The 25,768-nt window shown below is 57.2% G+C and overlaps 2 protein-coding genes across 5 annotated transcripts in view; one reads left to right on the top strand and one right to left on the bottom strand.

Moving 5' to 3' along the window:
- The first annotated feature begins 204 nt into the window (after positions 1–204).
- On the top strand, positions 205–7,094 carry MFAP2 (microfibril associated protein 2). 4 transcript variants are annotated; one of them, XM_033114862.1, is made up of 10 exons: positions 205–491; positions 990–1,179; positions 3,492–3,569; positions 4,626–4,715; positions 4,905–4,931; positions 5,034–5,120; positions 5,249–5,293; positions 6,062–6,149; positions 6,358–6,431; positions 6,637–7,094. In XM_033114862.1, the coding sequence occupies exons 3-10, from the start codon at positions 3,533–3,535 to the stop codon at positions 6,738–6,740; spliced, it is 552 nt and encodes a 183-aa protein (XP_032970753.1). In that variant the 5' UTR covers positions 205–491; positions 990–1,179; positions 3,492–3,532; the 3' UTR covers positions 6,741–7,094. The 4 variants fall into 4 exon arrangements, with proteins under 4 accessions (XP_032970753.1, XP_032970755.1, XP_032970752.1 ...); XM_033114864.1 differs by having other exon boundaries at positions 207–491; positions 4,629–4,715; XM_033114861.1 differs by lacking the exon at positions 205–491 and having other exon boundaries at positions 974–1,179; positions 3,492–3,568; positions 4,625–4,715.
- Positions 7,095–8,320: 1,226 nt separating this feature from the next.
- CROCC (ciliary rootlet coiled-coil, rootletin) overlaps positions 8,321–25,768 on the bottom strand; it is a 39,906-nt gene continuing 22,458 nt past the window's right edge. The window contains exons 21-37 of the mRNA XM_033113770.1: positions 25,280–25,459; positions 24,406–24,540; positions 23,881–24,024; positions 23,203–23,441; positions 22,567–22,726; positions 20,527–20,694; positions 18,942–19,314; positions 15,310–15,479; positions 15,088–15,208; positions 14,620–14,783; positions 13,293–13,508; positions 12,384–12,608; positions 11,808–11,957; positions 10,848–11,048; positions 10,509–10,640; positions 9,756–9,932; positions 8,321–8,926 (exon numbers count right to left, since the gene is read on the bottom strand). Coding sequence (XP_032969661.1) covers positions 8,840–8,926; positions 9,756–9,932; positions 10,509–10,640; positions 10,848–11,048; positions 11,808–11,957; positions 12,384–12,608; positions 13,293–13,508; positions 14,620–14,783; positions 15,088–15,208; positions 15,310–15,479; positions 18,942–19,314; positions 20,527–20,694; positions 22,567–22,726; positions 23,203–23,441; positions 23,881–24,024; positions 24,406–24,540; positions 25,280–25,459 — 3,042 coding nt within the window. The 3' untranslated portion in view covers positions 8,321–8,839. The remainder of the gene's footprint in view (positions 8,927–9,755; positions 9,933–10,508; positions 10,641–10,847; positions 11,049–11,807; positions 11,958–12,383; positions 12,609–13,292; positions 13,509–14,619; positions 14,784–15,087; positions 15,209–15,309; positions 15,480–18,941; positions 19,315–20,526; positions 20,695–22,566; positions 22,727–23,202; positions 23,442–23,880; positions 24,025–24,405; positions 24,541–25,279; positions 25,460–25,768) is intronic.

Raw genomic sequence — 25,768 nt, 5'->3', positions numbered from 1 at the left:
AGAGGGAAGGCTCCTCTGAAGAAGGGTGGGTTTGACCTATAACCCGAAAGAGGTGGACCTCGCCAGCCAACCAGGAGGGAGAAAAGCTAAAGCAAAGGCCCAGTGGCAGCAGAGGAAGGGGTTTAGTGAGAGACTGCCAAAAGGCCATGCGGCTGGATGGGGACCAGGCAGGGAATGAGAAGCCTGAGTCAGAGCACAGCGAAGGGCCCTTGGGGGCCACAGGGAAGATTAGCCTTGATCCTAGTTACCATGGGAAAGCAGTGAAAGGCTTTAGGTAGGAGTACAGGCAGGGTATGAGGTGGGCCGGGAAGGGCAGGGCCCACTTGGGAAGGCCCAGACTGGAGGTTATTACAGAGTCCAGGCAAGAGACGGTAACTTACACCACAGTGGGGGCAGTGGACAGACTCAAAAGCTATTTTGGAGGCAGAATTAGTGGCCAGGTGCTGGATTGAATGCAGGAGCTGATGGCAGCGGACGAAGCCTGAGTAATGGTATGTTAGATTGGTGGTGCCACACTGAGTGGGAACACCTTTGAGGGCCAGGTCTGGGGGAGGGTCAGGAGGTAGTGGACTTAGATCCTTGTTGGATCTGATGTGCCTTGGGGACATTTGTGGGGCCAGACCCAGTAGGCTAGAGCCCTCCAGCTGAAAGAAATGCTGGCATGGAAGCCAGGCATGGCCCAAAGATGGCTAAGGAGACCCAGAAGGCATAGCCAGAGAGGTAGGAGGAATACCAGGCCAGGGAGGGTATCCTGGAAGCTGGGAGAAGCCAGAGGGGAAGGCAAGGCTTACTTCTAGCTGAGTGGCTGTGGGTGAACTACCTTTATGAACCTTGGTTTCCTTCCCCGTAAAATGGGGCAAAACGCTCACCTCACCCACCTCACCACTGACTGAGGGCCAGACGTGATGGGGAGATGAGAAAGCGTTCTGCACAGTATGAAGTGTGAGCAGACCTAACGCTGGCTCCTCAGGCGCCTCCCACACCCCCAGGGCCGCCCCAGAAACGGGTGAAGACCCCAGGGCGCGGCGACCCGGACGGCAGCGCTCGCGTTAGGACCCAGCGGATCCGGGGCTGGAGGGCGGGCGCCGGCCCGTCGGGGGCCAGGAGCGGGGCTCGCAGCTGGCAAAGGGGCGGCTCCAGCGGGCGGACTAGGAGCCGGCGGTGGAGTGACCCGGCCAGGTAGGCGCGGGCCTAACGGCGGAACCCGGCGGGAAGCGCTCGGGGTGCCCGGGTCGCGGGCAGGGGCGTCGGAGAGCCTCCAGAGGCGGGTCCCCGACCCTGGGGGCGGCTGCCGGGGTCCCTGAACTCGGGCTGTCTGAACAGATGCTAAGAGGGCACTTGGAAAGTTTGGGGTCGCTTTAGGCGGAGGGCTCGAGTTGCGAAGGGAGGAGAGTCCCTGTTCGGGGGGCGCCAGAGGTGGGGGCGTCGGGGATGGGGGTGGCTTTTGTTTGTTCTCCCTGGGAGGTTGGAATGTGGCGGGTGGGGTGGGGGTGTGTGGCGGGAGCGCCGGCACAGAGACGCGGAGAGACAAAGAGAGATCAGAGACTGGGAGAGCGCGCCGCAGCGCTTCCGTGGCTGATTGTTCCCAGCTGTGCGGGCCGCAACATCTGGTTTCCTCCAGCCGACCCCAGCCCGGCCTCCTGAGCCTCCGTCCGAGTGAGCGTGGGGGCAGGGGGCTCCGAGTAGGCCCTGCCTGTGTCCCTCCCCCAAGAACCCAGAGGGGAGGGGGTCCATAGCTGTAGAAGGGGTGGGTCGTCTCCTGGGCAAGTCCTGGCCTCCCCCGCACCCCAAAAATCCATAGTGTAGAAGTGCTCGGAGATGTCCCCAGCTACAATTCATTACTCCCACTGGACTCTCCTCTTTACAGCCACACCCCTTGCCCGGGATCCCTTCCCCCAATAAGCCTGGGCCTGGGTGCCAGACCTTCTGGGAGGAAAAGAGTCTGTGCAGGGGGCTGAGGAGCCAAGGAGGGGCTTTGGAGACAGACTGAGGTCTCTTCCCTCATCACCTCTCACTCAGGGCCTCCTCCTGAGTGGTGACAGCTCCAACGAGCCCTGCTACCATCAGCCAGGGGGGACAAGGATGGGAGAGCGAGGCCCTGTAGGGAGTTGCAAAGAAGGAGCTCCAGGTCTTTCAGTCACTCCGTCCAGGAGGAGGCCAAGGGTTTTTGGAATGGGGGTGGGGGGAGCCAGATGTCCCCTGCCTCTGGGGCAGCTTGAGTCATGAGTCTCATCTCCACCCACCCACCCATTCCCCAGTTTCCTCACCCACCTCATCTGACTGCAGTGAGGGTTAAGGAAGGGAGTGAGACGGTACATGCATGAAACGGGCAGGGGTCGCAGAAGTCTCAGGACTGGGAGGAAGGAAAAAAAGATGCCTACGTTTCTGCTCCTTTCTTTCCCCTCTCCCTAGATTCCCCAGGGGAAATGGCAAAGTTAGGTTTCCAGTTAGCTTTCTGGAAGAACTCTCTTTGCTGTGGCAGGGAGGGGGCTTCCTGGATAAATGACCCCTGTGGGCTCTTTCCCAGCCCTCCCAGCAGAAGGCTGACAGTCTGAGGTTGCCCTCCACTGAGCTGGAACTGGACATGGGGACCTGTAGACTCTGCCAAGTCCACTGTGGGGCCAAAGCCTGGAGGCTGGACTCAAGCAGGAGTTCTTGAACTTCAAGAGCCTGGGAAAAGCTCTTATGTGTGTGTCCCCCCAAAAATCACACACATAACGCTTGTCATACAGTGTCAGCACCCCTAAGCTGGGTGACGTTATGGTCCCCTCCAGCGTTGCCCTTCTAGGAGCCAGAGAAGCCCTCATTAGACTCCACCCTAAGTGCTTCCTGCTGCCGCAGACAAATAGACCACAGTCTCGTGAGTCTGATGGACAGCCAGGTCTTGGGAGGCCTGGCAGAAAAGGAATCTTTTGGGGGTGGGAGCCCTGCCCAGGCCTGACTCCCTTAGGGACCCTGGGGCCTATGCATGCAGTTTCCTGCTGAGCAAGGGCCCAGGCCTTCATTGGGAGCAGGTGGTGGGTTTGGCAGATGCTGCTGAGTCTGGGCGGTGGTGTTAGCTGGACAGGGCTGGGGTCCCAAGGATAGGCCTGGGATCAGGGAGTCACGTGATCAGTGTATTCGACACCTGGGGAGGTGCTGAACCAGAGGGTGGGTGTGGTAGTGGGTACAGAGAGCGGGGTCAGGGCTGGTGGGGGATTAGAAATGTCCCCTTCCTGAGCGGGGCAGGGTAGGATCTGTCCATTTGTCACGATCAGCCTTGGAGCCAAATTGGAGGTCTTGTCCCTTGAGACCTGAACACCCACAGGGCCATCAGGGACAGCAGATGTCCCACCAAAGTAGTTCCCCCTTCAGATTCCCAGGCCCTCCATATGCCTGGCTTCTATTCCGAGGGCCTCCTTCTCCAGGCTGAATTCAGGGGAGCAGAGGTGGGTTCTACGGTCCTGGGTTAGTGGGCCTGGGATACAGCTTGTCCCCTCCTCTTCCTCTAGCTGTCCTCTGACACCAGCCCAGCCCGCCTCACCGTGTAGCCATGAGAGCTGCCTACTTCTTCCTGCTATTCCTGCCGGGTAAGTGGCTACTGGGGTTGGAGTGGGGGCTCCCCTTATGTGGGTGAGAGTGAGGTTTGGGGGGGACAGAGCTGGCAGTGCCCTATGGACAGAACTCAGCTGCCTGGGCCCAGTGCCTCCTGCCTCCTGGACTGCAGACTGGACTGGCCAGCCCCTCCCAAAGTCGGAGGCATTTCCTGGGCCCTCACCCCAACTATCCACAGAAGCAGGCAGGCAGGATTCTGGAGAGTGGGCACACAACCAGGCTCCAGGAGTTCATGCTTTTCCTCTTACTTGCCGACCCTCCAGGAGCCTATGTGCCGGACGGAGTAGGGGGCACCCCAGGCAGGGAGTCTGGAGGCCTGGGTTTTAGACCCATTTGGGCCTCAACCATCCTATACAATCTTGATCTTAGAGGGGTCCCTGTTGGTCAAGTGAGGAGTTATCAGTGGGGATCAAAAGGCCCTGCTAAGTCTAAGATGCATTCATTTAACAGATATTTGTTGAGCTCCTACTATGTGCCCGGCACTGGGCTACGCCCTGGGGATATAGCAATGAACCAGGCAGGCAAATCTCTGCCCTCATGGTGCTGCCAGCGTAGGGAAGGGAGGCCAATATCACGTCAAGTAGACATGATAAATGTCTGATTGTGTTGAGTGCTATGATGGAAATAAACAGCAGGATAAGATGGAGAGGGTGGGTGGGCTAGTGAGAGCCTCTTAGCAGAGTTGAAATTTCCGCTGAGATCTGAAGGAGAAGGTAACTAGGACCATCGGCCTAAGGAGAGTCAAGTGTAAAAGCCCGGCGGCAGGCAGGAGCGTGCGGAGTTCCAGGAACAGCCTGGAGGCCAGCATGGGGGAGATGGGCAGGATGACGTCAGTGAGGTGACACAGGACCAGAGCGCGTAAGGGCCTTTAGGGTTGAAGAAAGAGTTTGGATCCTGTGGGTCTACAAGTCGGCTTATAGGCTCTTAGGGTTTTGCAGGCCTGCCTGACCTCTATCTCCCCTCCCAGAAGTGCCTCAGGGACCCTGCGTCCTGCCCTGCTGGGCACCCCCTCATGTTTTGCCTCCCCACCGCAGGCCTGCTGGCTCAGGGACAATATGACCTGGACCCATTGCCACCATTCCCAGACCACGTCCAGTACACCCACTATAGTGACCAGATCGGTAAGGCCTCGCCTGCCTCCCCTGACGTCCCCCCAGCCCTTCCCACATCCCCAGGTGTGCACGGTTCAGCCAGGGACCGGGGAGGTAGGGTGATGGGGATCTCAGCAGGGGTGGGCCCTGGCTGACCTCCTTTGCCCCTGGGGCTGGGAACTAGCCTGACCCCCGTTCCATATTCATCTTTGTTTTCAGACAACCCGGACTACTATGATTATCAAGGTAAAGGGCGCGGTCAGGGTAGAATGGGCAGGTATCTGGGTGGGGGAGCCCATGGAGACCTGGGGGGCGGGGAAGGAGCAGACCCCTTCCGACCTGTTGCAGAGGCGACTCTTCGGCCCCCTGAAGAACAGTTCCAGTTCCAGTCCCAGCAGCAAGTCCAACAGGAAGTCATCCCGGCCCCCACCTTTGGTAGGTCACAAGCTCCCGTCAACCCTGGGAGTTGGGGGTCTGTGCCAGGGATGGGAGAGGTGACCCCCCGATCCTGCCCTGAATAGACTTCCCTCAATGACCTCTGCTTGCCCCTTTCCCGACACTAGAGCCAGGAAATGCAGACACAGAGCCCACGGAGCCCGGGCCTCTTGGTAAGAGCTTTCCTGACAGCTGGAGAAATAAGCATGGCCCCGGAAGTTGGGGTGGAGTGGAGTGCAGCCCTGGTAGCACAGAGACAGCCAGGTTTTTTGCTCTTGCTGGGTAGGTGGTGGACGTGGGAGGCTTGCAGATGTGCCCCAGCTTTAGGCCAGCACTCCAGGGCCCCCTAGGCAGCTCTGGGAAATCCCACTGGGCCTGGCTGGAGACTTGAGTTGGCTGCTGCCCTGGGAGGGGCCCTGTGCTCCCAGACACTGGGGAGGGGCAGGGAGCATGCTGGGGTCTTCCTGGCAGCGGTTGGTGCTCTGGCACCGGAGATAGGAGAGGCAGGAAGCCCAGGCTGGCTCAGCAGGCCCCGGGCTGCCCCAGCCAAGAGCCTGAGAGAGCGAGACTGGGAGGGGTCCTGTCTCCCCCTCCTGAGCTCAGGCGGGTGGTGTGTGTGCTCCTGTGAGGTTGGTTTGGACTTCTGTGACCCTGTGTCTGTGGGTGTGGATTTGTGTTTGAATTTATATGTTTGAATATATGCTTCAAGGTGTGGTTGTGAATTTGTGTATCTGTAAATACATTGTATAGAATTGGCAGCCCCAGAAAGTCCAATTTTGCGTATGCATGTGTTGGGCGTGTGCATCTAGGCTGGGCCCGGGGGTGCAGGGCGTACCTAGACCCTGAGATGAGAGGCAGTCTCCAGTGGTGAGGTTGGGGGCTGCCTCTCCAGCCCTGGGCCCCACACTGAAGGTGCCAGTCTGATCTCGCCTGTCACCCAGACTGCCACGAGGAGCAGTACCCGTGCACCCGCCTCTACTCCATACACAAGCCCTGCAAACAGTGTCTCAACGAGGTCTGCTTCTACAGGTGAGTGTGGGCAGGGCCCTGGGGGCGGGGAGAGGGAAGCAGCTCCAGCCAGCCCAGGTAGAGTTTGGGGAGTGAATCCTGAAGTTGAGCTCAACTCTGGTTGAGCCCTAGCCTGGGGGCCGCGACTCCCGGCTCCAATGCCAGGTCCTGTCCAGGCTCCCAGGGGCTGGGTGAGGGTGGGACTAACTCCCCCGGTCCCACCCCCCAGCCTCCGGCGAATGTATGTCATCAACAAGGAGATCTGTGTCCGCACAGTCTGCGCCCACGAGGAGCTCCTCCGAGGTAGGAAGCCCCGCACCCAAGACCTTCCCCTCCCCCTGCCCACTCGTCATTAATCCACATTGTCCACCCCCCTGATATTTACTAAAACGTGTGTTATGTGCCCAGGCCCACTTCGAGGGGATCCTGAAATCAGGATCACCAGGGTTGGGGAGCAGTTTTCATCACCCAGCCCCACTCTGACCCCAACTCCTTCCTGCCCCAACAGCTGACCTATGTCGGGACAAGTTCTCCAAATGTGGCGTGATGGCCAGCAGCGGCCTGTGCCAATCTGTGGCAGCCTCCTGTGCCAGGAGCTGCGGGGGCTGCTAGGGTGGAGCTAGCACCCTGAGCCCTGGCCCCTCCTCGGATCTGGGGCCCTCAGGCCCTGCCTGACCTGGTGCTTTTCTCCCCAGCCTGACATTCCTTTTATTCGTAAAGTTAGTGGACTGCGGGTCCCAGGGGTTGTGTCCGGCCCCTCCTCCAGCATATGGCTATCCCTGGGACACAATGGGGGCTCCCCACTGCCCAGTCTTCGCCCCCAGGTGGGGGGCATCCCAAGCCTCTCGGTGGAACCTGAGCCCCCGATATGCCTTCTCAGTCCCTCTGAGGAGTCAGTCCCCTGAGGGCAGCTCCCTGAGGTATGCTATGCCCCTAGCCCCAGCTGGTCTGCTTGGATTTCCTACAGCCCCCGGGCATAGAACACCTCTGTTTTATACAAAATTAAAAACAAGTTTTTACAAAAGATTCAGAGTCACTTTTCCAGATCAGAACACAGAGGGGGCAGCTACGTGCCTCCAACACTACCTGTCCTCATTGAGTGGCTACCTGGCCCTCTGGGGAGAAGGGACTGTTCAGAGCACCGGTGGCCTGGCCTTTGCAGTCCTGGCCCTGCCTCCCCACCCACTGGCTTTAGTTCTGACCTTCCAGAAAGATGTGTGTGTGTGTTGGTTATAAATAGAAGGTTCAAGGACACAGCTTTGTCATTGTTAGCGCATGAGTCCCCCATCATCAGAGGGGTGCAAGCCAAGATGAGAGGCTACCTGTGTGGAAGCATAAGAGTGTATATAGGGTGTGAAGCAGGAGGTCAAGGTGCATGGATTCTGAGATCGAGGCTTTGAGGGGAGGGGCTGGTGCCGTTTAGAGGGCGAGCCAACATAACCCCTCCCTCTGACCAGCACGCAGGGACCAGGCTCTGCATGAGTGCTCAGCATAGTCCTGTTGAACCCTCCAAAAAGGCCTATGTGATGGGTACAATAAATATCCCCACATTACGGACATGGAAACTAAACCCAGAGGCATTAAGTAACCCACCCAAGGGGCCAGCTAGAAGTGGCAGAGCTGGGGCGGAACCTGACTCCATGCATTTGGGTAATTTCTCCTTGCAAACACTGAACACCTTCTACGTGTACTTCCTCATAACCATCCTATGGGGCAGGTTCCCATTTTACAGATGAGCAAACCGAGACTGACAGGTCAAGCAGCTATGCCCAAGCTCACTCAGCGGAGCCAGGCCAAGGTTCCACGTTCACTCCCAGGCCTGCATTTGTTCACCAAGCTGCCTGGAAAGCCTGTCACTATCCAGAGGCTGGGTCCCGTCCTGGGGAGGGGCCAGAAGGCCTCGGCTGGAAAGAGTCGAGCTGCATGGGTTGGGTCATAGCTCTAAGCCTCAACAGCCCCATCTGTTAAATGGGGTGGGTGGCATTGGACCCTAGAGCCTCCCCACCCCAACATCCTGAGGTTGGTGGTAAGTGCCACAGGCCTTCCTAGAGCCTCTCCACTCCCTGAACCTGTCCCTGGGGACCCCATCCCTCTGGCCCCAGGCCCCAGGGGTCTCCCTGCCCGTCTCCCAGGTGGACGCAGCACATTGATAGTAAAGGGACACGTCTGTACAAAACCGTTTTTAGAAAAGGGAGTCTTGTTGCAAAAACACAACAGTTCTGAACAGTTAACATTGTAAAAAGGTATAAAAATACAGGGACTCTGAACTCCAAAGAATTCCTGACAAACACTGAACTAAGGCGGAGAGATCTCTGGGAAGCGAGGGCAGAGCCCGGGTCGCTGACCCCTGCCCTAGGCCTGGGCACCCCTGTTCTTTCCCATGAGCCAGAGATTAGGGGGTCTCCCTGACCCCTGGCTTTGGCTCAGCCACTCTCGGGAGGGATCTTGTACAATCTGAAGTGACTCATTGGTGGGCACCAAGGTGGTGCCCACAGATGGCGGGTTGCTCTGATGTCACCGGGAAGCCACGGTGGTCCTGGCCTGGCACCGAGGCCTCGCCTTGCAGAACTGCCCACCTGGCTCCTCTTCACCCCCAGGGGAGCTTTGGAGGCCCCAACAGGCCCAGTCTCTGAGTGGACTGTGCTAGCGAGGAGGTCCCTCTCCTGCCCGAGCCACGGGGCTGCTCTCCAGGACACCAGCTGGGAAGGGACTCATTTCTCCGGGGGGCCGGAGGCAGGGGAGAAGGATGCTGAGCTCCTTCGAAGCTCTTGCTGCAACTGTCCCTTCAGAGTCGATACCTGGAGGAGAAAGAGAAGGTAGGGCCAGCCCGGCCAGCCCAGGTCCTCAGTCTGATTTCAGAGAAGGGGGGTTAACTGCAGCTGGACCCCAGAAAGAACCCAATGCTGCATATTCCAGGAAAAAACTCGTCTCACTAAGAACCAGAGTATTTTCTCCCCTTCTCATTCTGTTCCATGGCTCAGTCGGGTATCCTTTGACTACTCAGCATCAATTTGGAGGCCACCCCATCTCCACTCACCCCTCAGGCCCGGCCCTAGCCTGACTGGGGTGGACCTGTGGCCCAGGCTGGCCCTGCAGACATATTGGGTCAGGGATGATCAGGAAGGGACATCCCTGTGACTTTGGCTGTTGCTCTCAGAGAAAGACCACCTCTCTCCTCTGGGATCGAGGGTTGTCGGGATACCCTGAGTTCTGGAGCTACTGAGGCCACCTGTGCCACCCAGGGAGAGGGCCTGCCCGGGCATGGGCCAGAGGCGAGCAGAGCCATGGCAAAGAAACTGAGTTCCAATGACCACTTGACCCGTGTCCACCATGGCTGACACGCATAGATCCACCAGACCGTTAAACACTGAACACCTTCTACGTGTACTTCCTCATAACCATCCTATGGGGCAGGTTCCCATTTTACAGATGAGCCATTTTACATCCGTTCCCAGGGTGGGTGCCATTGACTTTCACGTTCAGCCCTCTTCCCCTTCTCCCCCTCTCCCGCCCCTTCCTCCTCCAGGTTCACACTCCCATCCTGGCCCAGACTCCCGAGGGAGGGGCGGGGGAGTCCTGCTGGTTCTGCGGCCCGGGGAGGGCCGGAGCCCAGTCAGACCTGAGTACCTGCTCCTCCAGCCCACGCACCCTCTGCCGGTGGGCCCGCTCCCTCGCCTCCAGGGTGCGTTCCGTCTGCACCTGGGCACTGCGCAGGCGCTCCACCTCCTGCTGCAGCTCCAACTGCTGCTGCTCCACCTCCAGCCGGACGGGGCTATGGTCCTGCTCCAGTGCCCCCACCTGGGCCTGCAGGAGAGGCCGCTAGTCGGGGTCTGGCCCTGTGTGTGCATGTATGTCTATGTGCAGGGGGGTGGCGGGCATCCCAGGGTAGGAGCCTGAAGGCCCCCTGGGGCAAAGCCAGTGCAGGCAGTGGATGCAGAAGAGATCTTTGCTTGTCCCTGAGCCCCTGGCCCTCCTGGCCTGCATGTTAGGGTACCTAGACAGGCACGCGTGTACACACACATACACAGGCCCATATACATACAGGCACAAAAGCAAGCATGTAAATACCTGTGTTTACACGGATGCAGGCATATGTGCAAAAGCCCAAGAACTCCTACATACACCTACATACATGAAGACATCTGTACACACTCATGCCTCTACATGGCTTCAACACATGAACACAGGCTCACGTGCTAATCCGCCGTTAGCATCTCTCTTCTCTCTGCTTTGGGCCGCCCCCTCCAGAGTCTGGGCTGGTGGGTTGTGAGGCTGGGGGCCCTGGGCTGACTATCAGTAACTCCTGGGACTGACTGCCTGGCACTCAGCCTGGGGTGGGGGTGGGGGTGGGGTCCAGGGCTGGTTGGGCAGGGGCGGGACCTCCAGCAGCTGGATCTGCCTCTGGGCCTCGGCCAGCTCCAGTTCTGCCCCTGTGAGCGTGCGGTCCAAGCGGCCCTTCTCTGCACTCAGCCGCACTGTGTCCTCATGGCTGCGCAGCTTCTCCCGCTCCACCTAGGTGGGGAGAGCAGGAGGGGAGCAGGGTGCCCAGGAAGGAGGGGGTCTGGGAAGGGGGAGGAGCTCAGGGAGGGGTGTTACGGTAGAGGCAGCAGGACCGGGGCCCGGGGACCCAAGGCCCCCAGACCCTAGGGACATGCAGTTAGGACCAACCATGGCTAGGACCCGGATGAAGTGCGGGGAGGACCCTGGGGAGCAGCCTACCTTGTCCAGTGTCTTTTTGAGCGCAACCCGGTCCTTCTCCAGCCGCAGGGCTGACCGCTCCACCTCCCGCTTCTCGGCCTCCAGCTGAGCCAACCCACGCTGCAGGCCTCCCAGGCGCTCCTGCAGCAGCTGCCGCTCGTCCTGCAGCTTCTGGACCTTGTGCAGGGCTGCAGCCTCAGCCTCTTGTCGCTGCCGCAGCACCTGCAGCAGAAGCCAGCAAGTCCCTAATCCATCTAGGCCTCAGTGTGCACGTCTGAAGCTTGGGGAGGACGATGCCAGTCTGCTGTGCCCGCTCACTCGGTGAGGTGACTGTGAGGGCTGCACCAGGGCACCATCACCTGAGGCCAGACAGCTGTCCTCTCTGTGCCTCAGTTTCTTTTTTTTAAATTTCATTTTATTTTTCCTTGGGGAATATTGGGGAACAGTGTGTTTCTCCGGGGCCCATCAGCTCTAAGTCATTGTCCTTCAATCCAGCTGTGGAGGGCGCAGCTCAGCTCCAAGTCCAGTTGCCATTTTCAATCTTTAGTTGCAGGGGGTGCAGCCCACCATCCCATGAGGGAATTGAACCGGCAACCTTGTTGTTGAGAGCTCAGGCTCTTACCAACTGAGCCATCCGGCCGCCCCTCTGGCAGCTCAGCGGCAGCTGGTTGTCTTCAATCTAGTTGTGGAGGGCGCAGCTCACTGGCCCATGTGGGAACCGAATCGGCGACCCTATTGTTCAGAGCTTGCGCTCTAACCAACTGAGCCATCCGGCCACCCCTCTGGGCCTATTTCTTCATCTCTATAATGAGGGTACCATGCTTCATTCCTGGGCCCATGGGTTGTGGGGGTTCCAGGGGGTTCCTTCTCCCAAGAGGCTGAGAACTGGGTTTGGATGAGGTTGAGACAGTGGGAAGGTGCCCACCCCACCCCGTGAGTCTCAGAGTCCTGGGAACGGAAGGGTCTCACACGGGTCCTCACCTCCTGCAGCTGTTGCAGCTGGCCCTCAGCTTCCACCCGCTGCAGCTCCAGGTCTGCCAGCTCGCCCCGCATTGTCTGCACCTGCTCGCCCAGGGAGCTGTTCTGCTTCCGGGCCTCAGACAGCGCCTGCCGAGCAGCCTCCAGCCGTTCCTGGGAGACAGGAGTTGACGGTGCCAGGCTGGCTTGGGAGCCCTGAGGCAAAGGGCTCTCCGCTACTCTGTACCTCAGGCCGGACTCACAGCCCATAAAACAGGTAGTCATCTCACCTGGAGGGGGAGCCAGACAGCAGGTACCCACTGACTTGCATAAGGTGGAGACCCCTCAGACCGGAACTCTCCTCTGGGTCCCTCCAAGCCTGTACTAGTAGGCTGTTCTCTTTTTGCCCCCTAGAACCTCCTCTCATTGGCTGATGCTTTTATTAGGCCCTCCTCTCCCTCATTGACTGACTCCTTTGGAAACACCCAGGGTTTCCAACTAACTGCCCAGTGGCTGGCTCTCTACCAGTCCCTCCAAGCCTGCCCTGTTGACTAACTCTCTCACTGGGTCCACAACCAGACAGACACGGAATCCCCATACCTGGAGCACTTGGCGGTCATGTTCACAGGCCTTCAGGGCCTTCTGCAGTTGCAGATTCTTGTCCTGGGTGCTGGTGAGGCTGGCACTGTTCTGGGCCAGGGCCTCCGTCAGACCCTGCACCTTGTCACGCAGGGCTCCTTCGCTCTCCTCCATCTTGGCCAAGGTCCCGCTCAGCCGGTCCACTGTCAGCTGCAGAGTCCCCGCCTTCACCTCACTGTCTGCCACCTGGCAGGAGAGCAGACAGGGCGGTAAAGCGGCTGTGCTCTCGTGGTCTCCAGGAAAACATCCAACCCAACCCAAGCTAATCCCATCTCTCTCTAGGCCTTCATCACTGATCCTCATTGTTCCCATGTGCTCCTACTGGCTCAGCCTTCTGCCACCGAGGCCCCGTCCCACTGATGGTTAACTACCCTCACCCAGAGCATCATCAACCTGGTTGTCTCAGACCCTGTGGTCTCCTCCCTGTTCTCATTCCCTTCTCCTCCCTGCTACGGAGGAGAAAGGGTAGGTACCAAAACCCTGGAATTTTCTGTGTTCTTGACGTTGGTGGGTGGCTGTGCAGGGATAGCAGAATTACTGAATATTCCAGTTAGAGATGAGCTTCCTGGCAGCCAAGGCAAGAGGGGAAATGAGCGAAATCTATGTCTCTAATTTGTCCCACATGCTTCCTATGAGTACAGATTGTCATCAGCAAGTCCTAAATTCTAATTTTGGCTCTGCCTCTTATTAGCTACGTGATCTTGGGCGATGACATCATCTCCCTGAGCCTCCATTCATCCATTAGTGAAATGACAATGATGATAAAACCTGCCTCACGGGGCTGCTGGCTGGGAGGATTCCGTAGTTCCTATAAAGCACTTGGCACTGGGCCTACAGATGAGGAGCCTCCAAGTGGGGGAGGGGACCCACCTGTCTCTGCAGGGAGTCCACCCGATCCTGGAGGGCCTGGGCCTGGGCCTCACGGTCGCTCAGGCCCAGGCGGCTGCGTTGCAGTTCCCCCTCGAGCGAGCGCCGCTGCAGCTCAAGCTTGATGGTGCGGCTCTCAGAGGCGTCCAGTACCTCCTTCAGGCGCCGCTTGTCACTCTCCAGCTTTACCTCGTTGGCCTTCATCTTGCTGATCTTCTCCTGTGGGTGGGGGAGGGCTCAGGCCCCAGATGTCCAGCCCACCCCACACCTTCCACATCCCTCTGGAACCCTTCGGAGAAAGGGGGGAGCAGTCTAGAAGCTGCAAGTGTGTCCTGAGTTGATTCGGGCAGGAGCCCTGGGCTCTGCTGGGTTTTAGGGGATGATGCTCCTCCTTCCCCAGCATGGAATCAGACGATGAAGGAGGCTTGGGGAGAGGGGAGAGAACAGGAAAACAGACTGGGGTCCTTCCATCCCTGTTACCATCCTGGAGACAGGACGGGGCAAGGGGATGTTCTTACAACAGCCTCCCCAGGCCTGGCCCCTCTCCTGCCTGCTCAGAGCCCCAACCCTGCGATGTCTACACCTGGCAGCCCCACTCTGGCTCCTGCCCAGCTTTGTTCCTGGCCTCCGCTTGCGGCCCCTGCGGCTGGGCTCAAGGCCAGAGCTGGAGCCGCAGACACAACAACCCAGCTCGAGCTCGGCCTAGAGCCAGAGGCAGGAGGTAGGCTGTATGGGCAGTAATGGAGGGCCAGGGGAGGAAAGCGGGGAAGGCAGCGAAATCTGTGGCTGCAAGAAGGGCTCGTATCTTTGGCAGCCTGGACTGTCACCACCAGGGCCTGTGCTTCCTGCCACACACACACACACACACACACACACACACACACACACGTCCCCCAAACACAAATAAAACCCCCAGAACATCACTCATGTGGCTATACAGAGATGAAGGAAACAGAGGTCCCCTGAGGACCACCTATGTGTGGGAGCTTATGTGCTTCATCTCTGTAAGATAATTATCAGTCTCCCACTTTTACAGACGAGGAAAACGAGATTCAGGCAGCTAATAAGCAGCAGGGTTAGGCTTGAACCCAGGTCTGTCAGGTTCAAAAGCCCAGCTCTTTTCTTCTGCAGCTTAGTGACCTCAACGTAGAACAAGATGATGGACTCTGGACATGCTTTTGGAGAAAGAGTCACAGGCTGGTCCCTTCAGTGGGTGCTGAGAGAGAAACCCAGGCAGACAGAAACAGATGCACCCAGTAGGACTTACAAACATCCATTCAGGCAAGCACAGGTACCCGCCTCGCCCCGCTGGCCCTCAGCTCCTGCCTACCTGGTTGGCACGGAGCTCACTCTCAGTGGTCTGCAGGCTCCTCTCCAGGGCGGCCACCTGGTCCAGCGCAGCCCGGAGCTCCCGCTCACTGCGACGCACGCTCTCCTCCTGCAGGGCCAGCTCTGCCTGGGCCCCACTCAGCCGCCCATCCACGGTGCGCCGGGCTGTGGACCACCCCGGGTGTCAGGCCTGGCCAGGCAACAGCCCCAAGGCCTGAACCAGGCCACAAAATGCCGGCCTGTCCCCCACCCACCACAGGGCCTGGCTTTCTGAGTCCTTGAGGATCTGTGGGTTTGAACATGGGGTAGGGCTGACCAGGGATGGCCCCCCCAGAGAAGGCAGCCCCCGACTCAGGTCATGGTGGCCAGGACAGGGATGCAGAAGCCACGCAGGGCAACCCCACAGCCTCCCACTTTAGATGCTAAGAGCATGAGAGAGCAAAGCAAGGACCCAGGGGGTCACATGCACCTTCCTCACTCTGGGCCACAGCCTTCTGCAGCTGCCTTGCTCGCGAGGTTGCACTGTCCCTCTCGGCCTCCATCTCAGCCAGCTGGTGACTCAGGGCACTCGTCTGGGCCCGAAGCTCATCCTGCAGCCGCAACATCGGGGGAGAGGGAAGACCCCTGCTCTGACAAGCTGCAGCCTCTCAGCCACCCGGTTCCCTCACCAGTCACTCACACCCAGCCTCACCCGTTCTCTCTGGGCGCTCCGCAGCTCCTGTATGAATTCCCGAAGGGCCCCCCGCACCGCCTCCGGCTCCAGGTCTGGAGACGTCGGGGAGGTAGCAGGTCGTGGGGATGGTGGCTCAGATCCAGGGCTGTGTTCCAAGGGGCTGGGGCTGCTGAGCCCTTCCCCACTTCCTAGAGGAGGAGATGTACTCAGGGAGGGAGCCACTGGCCTCTCCTGCCAGGATGGTGCCGGCAGGGTCTTAATGCAACCCCCGTCCCTGCTGCACCACATGAGCTTCCCACAGCACAAATCGGGTCCCCTCACGCTCCTGCCCACCCTTCACTGGTCCCCACAGCCCTCAGAGTCAAGGCAACTTCCTTAGTATCACTTAGAGGCCGTGTTCCTCACACCAGAATCAGCCTCTCACCCTTTACAAGCTGGCCACTCCACATCCCCCTCAGCTCCCATGTTCTAGGACATTCCCTCTTCCAGCACCAGGGCCTTTATACATGCTGTCCCGTTTTCTCCCCATAGCTTCTCTTTGCCTGGACCATTCATTTAGTCCTAAATGTAAGGACCACTCCCCAGACGCCTCCCTGGCCCCAGGCCTCATTGGGGTGAGCTCACCCAACCCGCATGGAGCTCTGATGTCTGCTCCCTGCCCGGACCACAAGTGCCACAAGGGCTGTGTCCCGACATTCCATTACTTCAACATCTCCTTGTACTGAGTGCTGGCACTGGGCCAATGATTTCCCTACGTCACCTCCCTTCATCCTCACAGTAATTTCCTGAGAGGTAAGCTAAGGACCAATTCCTCCCTTCATAGGCTGGGCAGGAACAAAGCAGTTACTTAGTCTCAACGATCAGAAGATGGGAACAGAGGCGGGAGGGGCAGGGTGGACAGAGACACCTAGAGGTCAACATCGGAACTGCATGACCGGGTTCAGCCTGTTAGCATTCCCTCAGCATCCTCCTGCCTCTGCCAAGTAATACCCAAATTGCCCCACAGCACCCAAGGGACCCGCAGCAGGGGGTCCTACTGTCCCCGGGGCTCGATCCCCTCAGGGTAAAAGCCAACACTCTTGTAGTTGCAAGGACTCCTGCAAGGACTTTTTTTTTTTTTTAATTGGGGAATACTGGGGAACAGTGTTTTTCCAGGGCCCATCAGCTCCAAGTCATTGTCCTTCAATCTAGTTGTGGAGGGCGCAGCTCAGCTCCAAGTCCAGTCGCTGTTTTCAATCTTTAGTTGCAGGGGGTGCAGCCCAAGCGGGAATTGAACCGGCAAACTTGTTATTAAGAGCTCACGCTCTAACCAACCGAGCCATCCGGCCGCCCCTCTGGGAGCTCAGCAGCAGCTTGTTGTCTTCAATCTAGTTGTGGAGGATGCAGTTCACTGGCCCATGTGGGAATTGAACCGGCGACCCTGTTGTTCAGAGCTTGTGCTCTAACCAACTGAGCCATCTGGATGCCCCTGCAAAGACTTCTTGAGCAGGTCCTTTGACCCCATGCCCTCCTCACCTCCCACTCTCACCTTGCTCGCTACACTCCAGCTACTGCTGCCTGTGTTTTTCTAGGACAGAGGTACTTCCCTCAGGACTCTTCCACTTGTCCTTAGCGTCTCTTTCGCATTCTTTCCTTACCTATCACCTCCTCAGTAAGGCTCTCCCTGTCTCCCCCACAAACACCCCTAGTACACCCTGCCTTTGCCTTATCTTTAAAAAATTTTTTAAATCTGATTGGTGTCCTTATAAAAGGGGAAATTTGGACACGCACTCAAGGAGATCATGCGAAGACTGGAGTTATGCCGTCAGAAGCCAAGGAACTACCAGAAGCTAGGAGGCCTGGAACAGGTCCTTCCCTCGCACCTTCAAAGGGAACATGGCCCTGCCCACACCTGTATCTTGGTCTTCTGGCCTCCAGAAGCATGAGACCTAAATTTCTGTTGCTTAAGACACTGCTTATGGTACTTTGTTAGGGCACTTCCAGCACACTAATACACTCTCAGACAGAAACTCTGTACCCAGTAAGCAGGAACTCCCAATTCCCCACTCCCCCAGCCCCTGGTAACCTCTAATCTATTTTGTCTCTATGAATTTGTCTGTTCTAGACATTTCATATAGGTAGAATCATACTACATTTGTCCTTTTGTGACTGCCTTATTTCACTTGGCATAATGTTGTCAAGGTTCCCCCATGTGGAAGCATGTGTCAGAAGGTCCTTCCTTTTTAGGGCTGAATACTATTCCTTTGTATGGATACACCACATTTTTGTTTATTCATTCATCTGTCTACAGACACTGGTTGCGTCCACCTTTTGGCTATTATGAATAAAGCTGCTTATGATCCAGTCCCTGTTTCAATTCTTTTGGGGAAATACCTAGGGGTAGAATTGTCGGGTCATGTGGTAATTCTAAGTTTAACTTTTTGAGGAATTGCCAAACTATTTTCCACAGTGGCTGCACCATTTTACATTCTCACCAGCAATGTCCCTTGTCTTATTTTTCCTTACTTATTTTCCAGCCCTTACCACCACCCAATACATTCTATATTTCATTTACATATCACATTTCTTAGCTATTTCCATGCCTAGACTACCAACGCCATAAAAGCAGAAACGCTTCTCAGTTTTACTGTGCCATCCCTATTGCTTAAATTGTAGTTGGCACATTGTAGGTGCTTAATAAAGTAATTGAATGAATGAATGTGATTCTGGAGCTGAATCTGCAGATTTGAAAAGGCAATGATTCAATATCCCATAGTGCATTTCCCGCAGTTCTAAGATTCCACAGGTTCTACTTTAAGTCCTAGGAATCAAGATGTGACTGTCAGGCTGAGACAAGATGAAAGCTCCCTAAAGGGCTGCTCACATGCCCTGAAGCACAGGGCTGATTTTCCCAGTGTCATTCATGGGGCCTTGGGAGCAGGTGGAGCTGGGAGATTTCTGAAGGCGTTCCTAAAAGGGGTGCTGGGTTGGGTGTGTATCTGTCTGGTGGAGATATCAGGGTCAGAAGCCTGATATAAAAGGGGGTGGATCTAGTATGGTAGACTGAAAAGGATGGGGTGCTGATGGAGAAAGGGTGGGGTCGATTATAGAGCATGGAGGCTCAAAGACTTGGAGGAGTTAGGAGCATCAAGAAGAGGCTCCCGGGCAGCCGGTTAGCTCAGTTGGTTAGAGCGCGGTGCTCTTAACAAGGTTGCCCGTTCAATCCCCACATGGGCCACTGTGAGCTGTGCCCTCCACCACTAGATTGAAACAACTACTTGACTTGGAGCTGATGGGTCCTGGAAAAACACCCTTAAAATAAATAAAAGTTTAAAACAAAAAAAGGGGGGTTCCTTCCACCCCACCACCCCCCTTTAAAAAGAAAAGACCTTTAAAACACAAATTTAAAAAAACCGAAGCCCCTGGAAGCCAGGATCCGAAGGGGAGGAACGTCGGTGAGGGGACAGAGCTAAGACCCAGTTTCAAAAGAGGGGCGGGGCCCAGATGGGCGGTCCTCCGCCAGGGGGCAGGGACTAGACAAAGGGGCGGGGCTTGAGGCTGCTCATCAAACGAGGGGCGGGCCTAGCCTGTGGCGGCTCCCGGGCGGAACAGTACTAGACTTGGGGCGGAGAACAGGGGCGGGAACTCCAAGGCTCGGGCACACCGCTCACCTCCCGCGGGCGCGCTCCGGGCGGGAGATCCCGGCACCGGCCGCGGGGCAGGGCTGGGTGCGCGGCCGAGGCCCAGGCCCCGGCGCAGGGCCGAGCGCAGGCCGCCCAGCTGGGCCTCGGCTGTGCGCCGCTGCGCCTCCACGCGGGCCAGCTCGGCCTCTAGGCCTTGCGCCCGGCCCTCGGCCGCGCTCAGCCGTAGCCCCAGCTCCGCGACCTCGGCCCGCACTGCCTCCAACTTCAGCTCCAGGCTGCGGGCATGGCCCAGCTGCTGCTTCTCAGTGCCACGCGCCTCCTCCAGGGATCCCAACAAGCCTCGTTCCCGGGCCCGGAACTCGCCCTCTTGCTCCTGCAGCTTCCGTTGAGCTCCCTGGAGCTGGGGCAGGAGTGAAGCCAGGAGGTGGAGGTCAGCAAGGCCACACCCCTCCTCCCGCCAACCTGACGCCCCAACTCCCAGTCCCAGCCTCGAGCCCACCCGACCAAAAGTGGTGTGCACAGCATCTATTCCTCTAGTGGTCTCCACCAAGCAGGAAAGGAATACACGGGAGTGTGGGAGGAAGCTATTAGAATTTTTTTTTATCTCTTCCTTCTGTGTATATGCCTTATAATGTACACAGTTTATAAGTAATAAACAGCTAACACTTCCATAGACAAGACTTAGTGCCAGGCACTAAGTAACTTTCAAAAAAAATCAACTCTAATTACCACCGTCAATCATCTGCATTTTCCAAATGAGGAAACTGAGGCACAGAGCAGTTAAGTAACTTGCCCAAGCCCGCACAACTGGTAGCTGAGAGCTAGGATTCAAAGACAGTCAATCTGACTCCAAAGGCTGTTCTCTTAACCACGAGGCCACACTGCCTCTGAGTGCATATAATTTATCAATAAATCACACAATGGGGACATATACTGAAAAATTATTTACTGATGGAGTACGTGATCACACACACACGTCCCTCTGTCCCTCTCTCTGGTTTAGAGAATGAGTCAACTTCTCCCGGTCATCAGTTTCACTGGACATCATTTACTGAGCACTACCTAGATACCAGGACCTATGCCAAGGCCCTGTGTACCTCCCCTGCTGTGCTAGCCCTTATCCCATGAGTGCTGTGAAGTACAGAGAGGTTAAGTGACTTAGTCAAGGTCACACAGTAGATTCAATGCAATAAAACAGCCAGAAAAGGCAGAGTGGAAAGAGTGCAGGCTTTGGAATCACAGACCTGCATGGTTGTGTGACCTTGCGTAGATCCCTTGACCTCTCTGAACCTCTCTGTAAATTGGGGCAAACTGTACCTACCTGATGAGGCTGCTGGGAGATTCAAACAAGGTTGTCTACAGATCGTCCCTCACCCCACTCCCCACCTCTGCTACACAGTTAGTTCATACAGTTGTTATTACTACTATTATATCTGGGGAAGAATCTCAAGGAGTAGAGGACAGGGACAAGTCCTAGGGAGCAGTCTCTCAGAAGGACGCCAGCATTGGAGTTCCCACCTGCTCCTCCTGGAAGGGAGGAGAGAGGCAGAGCACCCTGCCTGCCTCCTAGGACCCACCCCACTCCAGGCAGCCTGCCCACCCACCTAATTACCTCCAGCCTCATGGCCTCCAGGCTGGCCTCACCCTTCAGCAGCTTCTGTCGGAGGCCCAGGGCCTCCCGTCGGCCCTCCTTTTCTGCCCGCTCACCCAGTGCCAGGCGACCCTGCAGCTCCACCAGCTCCCGGCTCAGCCTGGCATTCTCACTGTCGAGCATCTTCATCTGTGAGAAAGTGAACATAGGTAGGACTCAGGACCCATTCTCAGCATCCACAGACCCTTCTAGGCTAGGGTGATGGTGAGTGCCTGCAGGCTCCTACAGCAGCCTGTTCAGCTCTGCTTCTATACTCTGCCCAGTCCAGGCCCGGCACAGCGGACACTCAGGACCCACTGCTCTAGGGACACATACACCGAACACCACCCCAAATCCACGGGGAGCCCCAGATAACTCCACCAAGCTCAAGCCATGCCAGGCACCTGAGAACCAATGACCTCTGTTTGCCACCTAATCGTAACTACCTATCATGGGGACCAGGGGAGGGAAGGAAGAACCCCATCAGACCAGGACTTCTGCAGGGCAGGAACCACAGCTCCCTGGGTCACCTTTCACCTATACAATGCCTAACTATTATGGCGTGCTTAACATGTGTCCAGCCCTGTTCTAAGCACTTCATTCATATTAACTCATATAACCTCCACACAACCCTGTATGGGGTAGGTACTAACATTATCCCTATTTAAAAGATGAAAAAACTGACGCTCAGAGAGGTGAAGTGACTTGCCCAAAGTCACACAGCTCCCAAGCAGCAGACTGGGATTTGATCTCAGACAGGTAAAATGCAAAGGTGTGTTCTCAGGCTCTATTTCCCCACAGGAGTAGGTGGAGTGGTAAGGCCTACCTACCCCACCGTGATATAGCGAGGAGAACATGAGATCATGCTGTGGCATGCAAAGCAGCCAGCAAGAGCCACAAATTTCAGGGACTACTCTGGTTTCCAGGATGTCACCCAACAGGAAGAGCCTGGGTAGAGAGGGCCATGGTGGGACGTAGAGAGGATTTGTTACTCATGATATCTCTGGGTGATGCAGAGCCTAGGCGCCCCATGGGGCTGAATGGGGGTGAATGCAGAGCCTAGGCGCCCCATGGGGCTGAATGGGGGTGAATGCAGAGCCTAGGCGCCCGATGGGGTTTCCTGTTCTGCGAGTCTTCCAGACTGGGAAAGCCTGCACTCACGCTGTCCAAGACGGTGCCCAGTATACAGAAGGGACTTTTTGTTGTTGTTGTTGAATTATTCTTTTTCAAAATATATATTTTATTTTTCAATTAGAGTTGACATTCAATATCATCTTATTTTAGTTTCAGGTGTAGAAGACACTTGTTAAATGCTTGCTCTTGTTGATGAGTTTGGAGATCATTTAGTTCAGAGGCCAGCAAAGTACAGGCCGAATTCCACCAGCCACCTGCTTCGGTAGGGCCTTGTGCTAAGGATGCTTTTCACCTTTTTAAATGATTGGAAAGGGTTCATTTTGTAAAAATAGTTGAAAGAAAATCAAAAGAAGAATAGCATTGTTGACACATGAAAATTGTGTAAAATTCATATTTCAGTGTCCATACTAAGTTTTAATGGGACACACTGCCGCTCACTGACGTATCGTCTAGGATTGTGTTCTCACTGCAACGCCACAGCTGAGGAGCTGAGGAAGAGCCCGCATGCCCCATGAAGCTGGAAGTACTATTGGGCTCTTTACCAAAAGAGTTTGCCAGCTTCAGATCTAGTTCACGGGACCTGTACCTCTTGTTGTTTACAGATTCCTTTGAGAACTGGGCAAGTGCTTCAGACCCTCTCCTCTGAGAAAATGTGAATCATATGTACACAAACGTGTACACACACACACACACACTTCTGCACACGGTTTCAGGGGTTCAAGGACTCCTCAAAGCCCATCCATTAATACCCAGGTTAGGTAAGAAGGCTTGTTTCAATTTAAGCCCCCAGTTTTACATACAGGGGAGCCTTGGCTCCAGAAAGGGGGTGCTATTGGCCCAAGGGCACACAGCTAGTGCCCACGGAGGGTGCAGCGCTGGGGAGGGTACCTGCCGCCGGAGCTCCTGCAGCTCCCGCCGAGCCTCCAGCCGTGAGCGCTCCACCTCTTGCAGCCCAGCTCGCAGCTCCCCAGCCTCCTTGCCCACGGCCACCCGTGCCTCCTCAAGCAGCGCCAGCTTCTGCTCCTTGTCCTCGTTGGCAAGCTTCAGGCTGGAGAGGGCAGAGGTCAGAGGCAGCCCCAGGTTCTGGGAAGAGTATGTGGCTCTATACAAAGTCCCTTCCCCTAATTCCTGGGACGGGTCAGACCGGCTCTTGGCCTGGGAGGGGAAGGTGCCCCACATTCTGCTGGCGCATGTGGCCCCCTCCTGAGCAGACCCCACCAGGGCTGGGGCCCAGGCCCTTGCCTGGGAGATGTGGACCAGTGACTCAGGGGGAGGCGTGTATACCAGTCTCCAGGGTGATACCAGCAGGTGGGGTCAGCATCTGGACCCAGTCCTGCATGCTGCCACCTTTCCCTTTCCTTCAGGTAGGAAAAATCACCTAAAATGACCCAAGTGCCAGGCTGTGGTTAGAGGGAAGAGACTCCCCACCTGTACCATGTCCCCCAAACCTTGTGGGGTCAAGTTAGCTTCCAGGGACTAAATTTAGTGAAGGACTTGTGGCTGGTCCCCCCCATGTCACCCCACCTGATCCGCTCGCTCTCAGCCTTCTTCACGGCAGCCCGCAGCTCCTCGTTGGACCTCCGCAGGGCCTCGCGCTCCTTGGCACCCTCACTTAGGCTGCGCCGCAGCTCGCCTGCCTCCTGGCGTTGGGCCTCACGGCCATCCTGGCTCTCGCGCACCTTGCGCTGGGCCTCCAGCAGCTCCCGCCGCAACCCGTCGCGGGCCTCCTCCAGCAGGCGCAGCTGAGTCCGGAGCTCTTCTGCCTGTGAGCACAGCGGCTTGTCACAAGACAGGGGTTGCGCCCCACTCAAGCTGGCCCTTGGTGGAAAACCGGCGCATACCCGTATCCCTGGCCACAGGGCACCTGCCCCATCGCTCTACATCGTGGACTCAGACCACAGGCGTGAGTTAGGATAGGGGGCAGAGCGTGCTGGAGTCATGCGGGGGTTTTGGTCTGGAGTAATCAATCAGGATCATCCCATGGGTGACACCAAGACAGCAGGGACCCACCAGCCCCTCCTTCAGTGCCCCGAGTCCCACATGTACACAACACTTAAATGCTTGCTGCCTCCTTTCTCAGTTGGCCGTTCATTTATCCTTGAATGCAGGGGAGAAGCTTAACATTCTTCTGGGCCCAGACGGACCAGGCCCCAGCAGCACTGAGGGGGTGCTGCCCAGAAGAGGGCGGGGCGGACGGCTCACCTCGCGCACGCAGGACTCCCGCTGCCTGCCCAGGTCTCGGGCCTGCTCGTGCAGCCTCTTCGCTTCCTGGGCGTGGGCCGCAGCAGCGTCCTCGAGCTGAGCCCGTAGGTCCCGCACCTCAGACGTCAGGGCGTTCACGGTGCTCTAGGATAGTTGGGCTCCTCAGATGGTGCTGCGCCCTCTTTTCCCATCTCCCCCCACCAGTGGCTCCCAGCGGGGCCAGCTGAACTATCCACTTTCAGCTCCAAACACGGCCCCTCCCGCTGGCCTGCCAGACCCTCCGTGATCCCTCAATGCCCAGTGAGTACTGTCCATGTAGCTGGTCTCTCCCGCAGACTAGGGGACTCGGAGAGCAGAGCTGTGCCACCTCCCTCATATCGGGACTCCCAGGGAAGGGCTGAGGCTCCCCACACAGCCTGGAGTCTCCCCCAGGGCAGAGCCATGCCTCCCTCAGACAAGGGGCTCCTCCAGGCAGGGCTGTGTCCCCTGGCTCTGACGGAGACCCGCCTGCCCAGTCTGCCCTACCCGGTCCTGCTCCTGCCGGCTCTGAGCATCTCGCTTCTGTCGCTCCATCTCCAGCGAGATGGTGGCCAGGCTGTGCCGTGTACCCATCAACTTTTCTGACAGCGCCGTCTTCTCGGACTCCTTCAGGGACAAGGCCTGGCAGAAGCGGGGAGCAAAGGGCCTGGGGTTGGTTGGTCTTGGGGGCATGCTCAGGCTTTTCCCCAACCCTGTGCTGGGAAATATGCCCACTGGGGACCTAGGGGCCTGAGTGGCCCACTACAGGTGGACCCAGGGCAGAGGTGAGGGCTCAGAAAAAGGGACAACAGTAACTCTGGACACGGACGCAACTGATAGATCTTACTAACTTGCTACAACAACCCTGAAGCAGGGTCTTTCATTATTGCCATTTTACAGATGAGGAAACTGAAGCTCAAAGAGGTAAAGTGATCTACCCAGGGTGACACAGCTGGTGAGCAGAGGAGAAGGACGCAGTCTACCCTGTCTCTGTGACATTATGGAAAATTCAGGAGTTAGTTCTTTTTGAGGAGGGTCGGCTGATACATGTGGGCATCACAGGGATTGCTCGGGAGGCAGCAATGGGGACTCCATGCACAGTCTGGGGGGGAAGGAAAGAAGGGAGGCTGTGGGTCAGCTTTACTGGAACTAGTACTCATGGGGGACTGTGGCTGCCACTCAGTAACCTCCCACTGTGTGCCAGGCATGGCTTACTGACATGGGTCTCAGAAATGCTTCACAAATACTCGTTGCATGTCCCCATCCTGCAGGTGGGAAAACTGAGGCCCAGAGAGGGAATCCTAGCTCCTAGCTGTTGGGTAGCTGAGAGGGAACCAGCCCCAGAATAAGCTGATCGGGTAGCAGTGGGGGCCACACGAACCTGCTGCTTCTCGCTCTCGGCCAGGAGGAGGCCTTCGTCACGTTCTTGCTGTAGGGCAGCGATCTCCTCACTCAGCTCTTCCTTCTCGGCCTCCAGCCGGGCCAGCAGCTCCTCCCGCTCCCGCTGCAGCTGACTCTGCAGCTGGGCCCGCTCTGCCTCCAGCTCCCGCCATGCCGCCTCCTGGGGGCCAGGCCCAGGCACATGTGACCCACAAGGCTGGGCCCAGGGAGCCCCTCGCCAACCTCAGGGCAGTAAGGGCCACCTGTCCTCCAGACCATGAGAGACCAGGCAGGTGACCAGGGAACTACCATGTGGGGTGGATGATAAGGGCCGTGATGGGAACATGCCAGGGCTGTGCCAGCCCCTAAGAGCAGCAGCCCTGGTCTGGGGTTCACAGAACATTTTCTAGAGGAGAGATGAGCAGCAGTCAGCCAGGAAAAAAAGAAAAAGGAAAGAACCCCAGGCCCAGAGTACAGCCCCAGAGACGGC

Source organism: Rhinolophus ferrumequinum, chromosome 9, assembly GCF_004115265.2.
Source record: "Rhinolophus ferrumequinum isolate MPI-CBG mRhiFer1 chromosome 9, mRhiFer1_v1.p, whole genome shotgun sequence".
In the NCBI taxonomy this organism is placed as follows: domain Eukaryota; kingdom Metazoa; phylum Chordata; class Mammalia; order Chiroptera; family Rhinolophidae; genus Rhinolophus; species Rhinolophus ferrumequinum.
Note: the sequence above shows the minus strand (reverse complement) of the source record. Positions and strands in the feature narration are given on the sequence as shown.

Bases quoted from the DNA above. Each gene is read 5' to 3' on its own strand.
- MFAP2 (XM_033114862.1), top strand. From the start codon at position 3,533: ATGAGAGCTGCCTACTTCTTCCTGCTATTCCTGCCGG. The intron at 5,294-6,061 runs GTAAGAGCTTTC...CCTGTCACCCAG, and splicing joins CACGGAGCCCGGGCCTCTTG to ACTGCCACGAGGAGCAGTAC. The intron at 6,432-6,636 runs GTAGGAAGCCCC...CTGCCCCAACAG, and splicing joins CCACGAGGAGCTCCTCCGAG to CTGACCTATGTCGGGACAAG.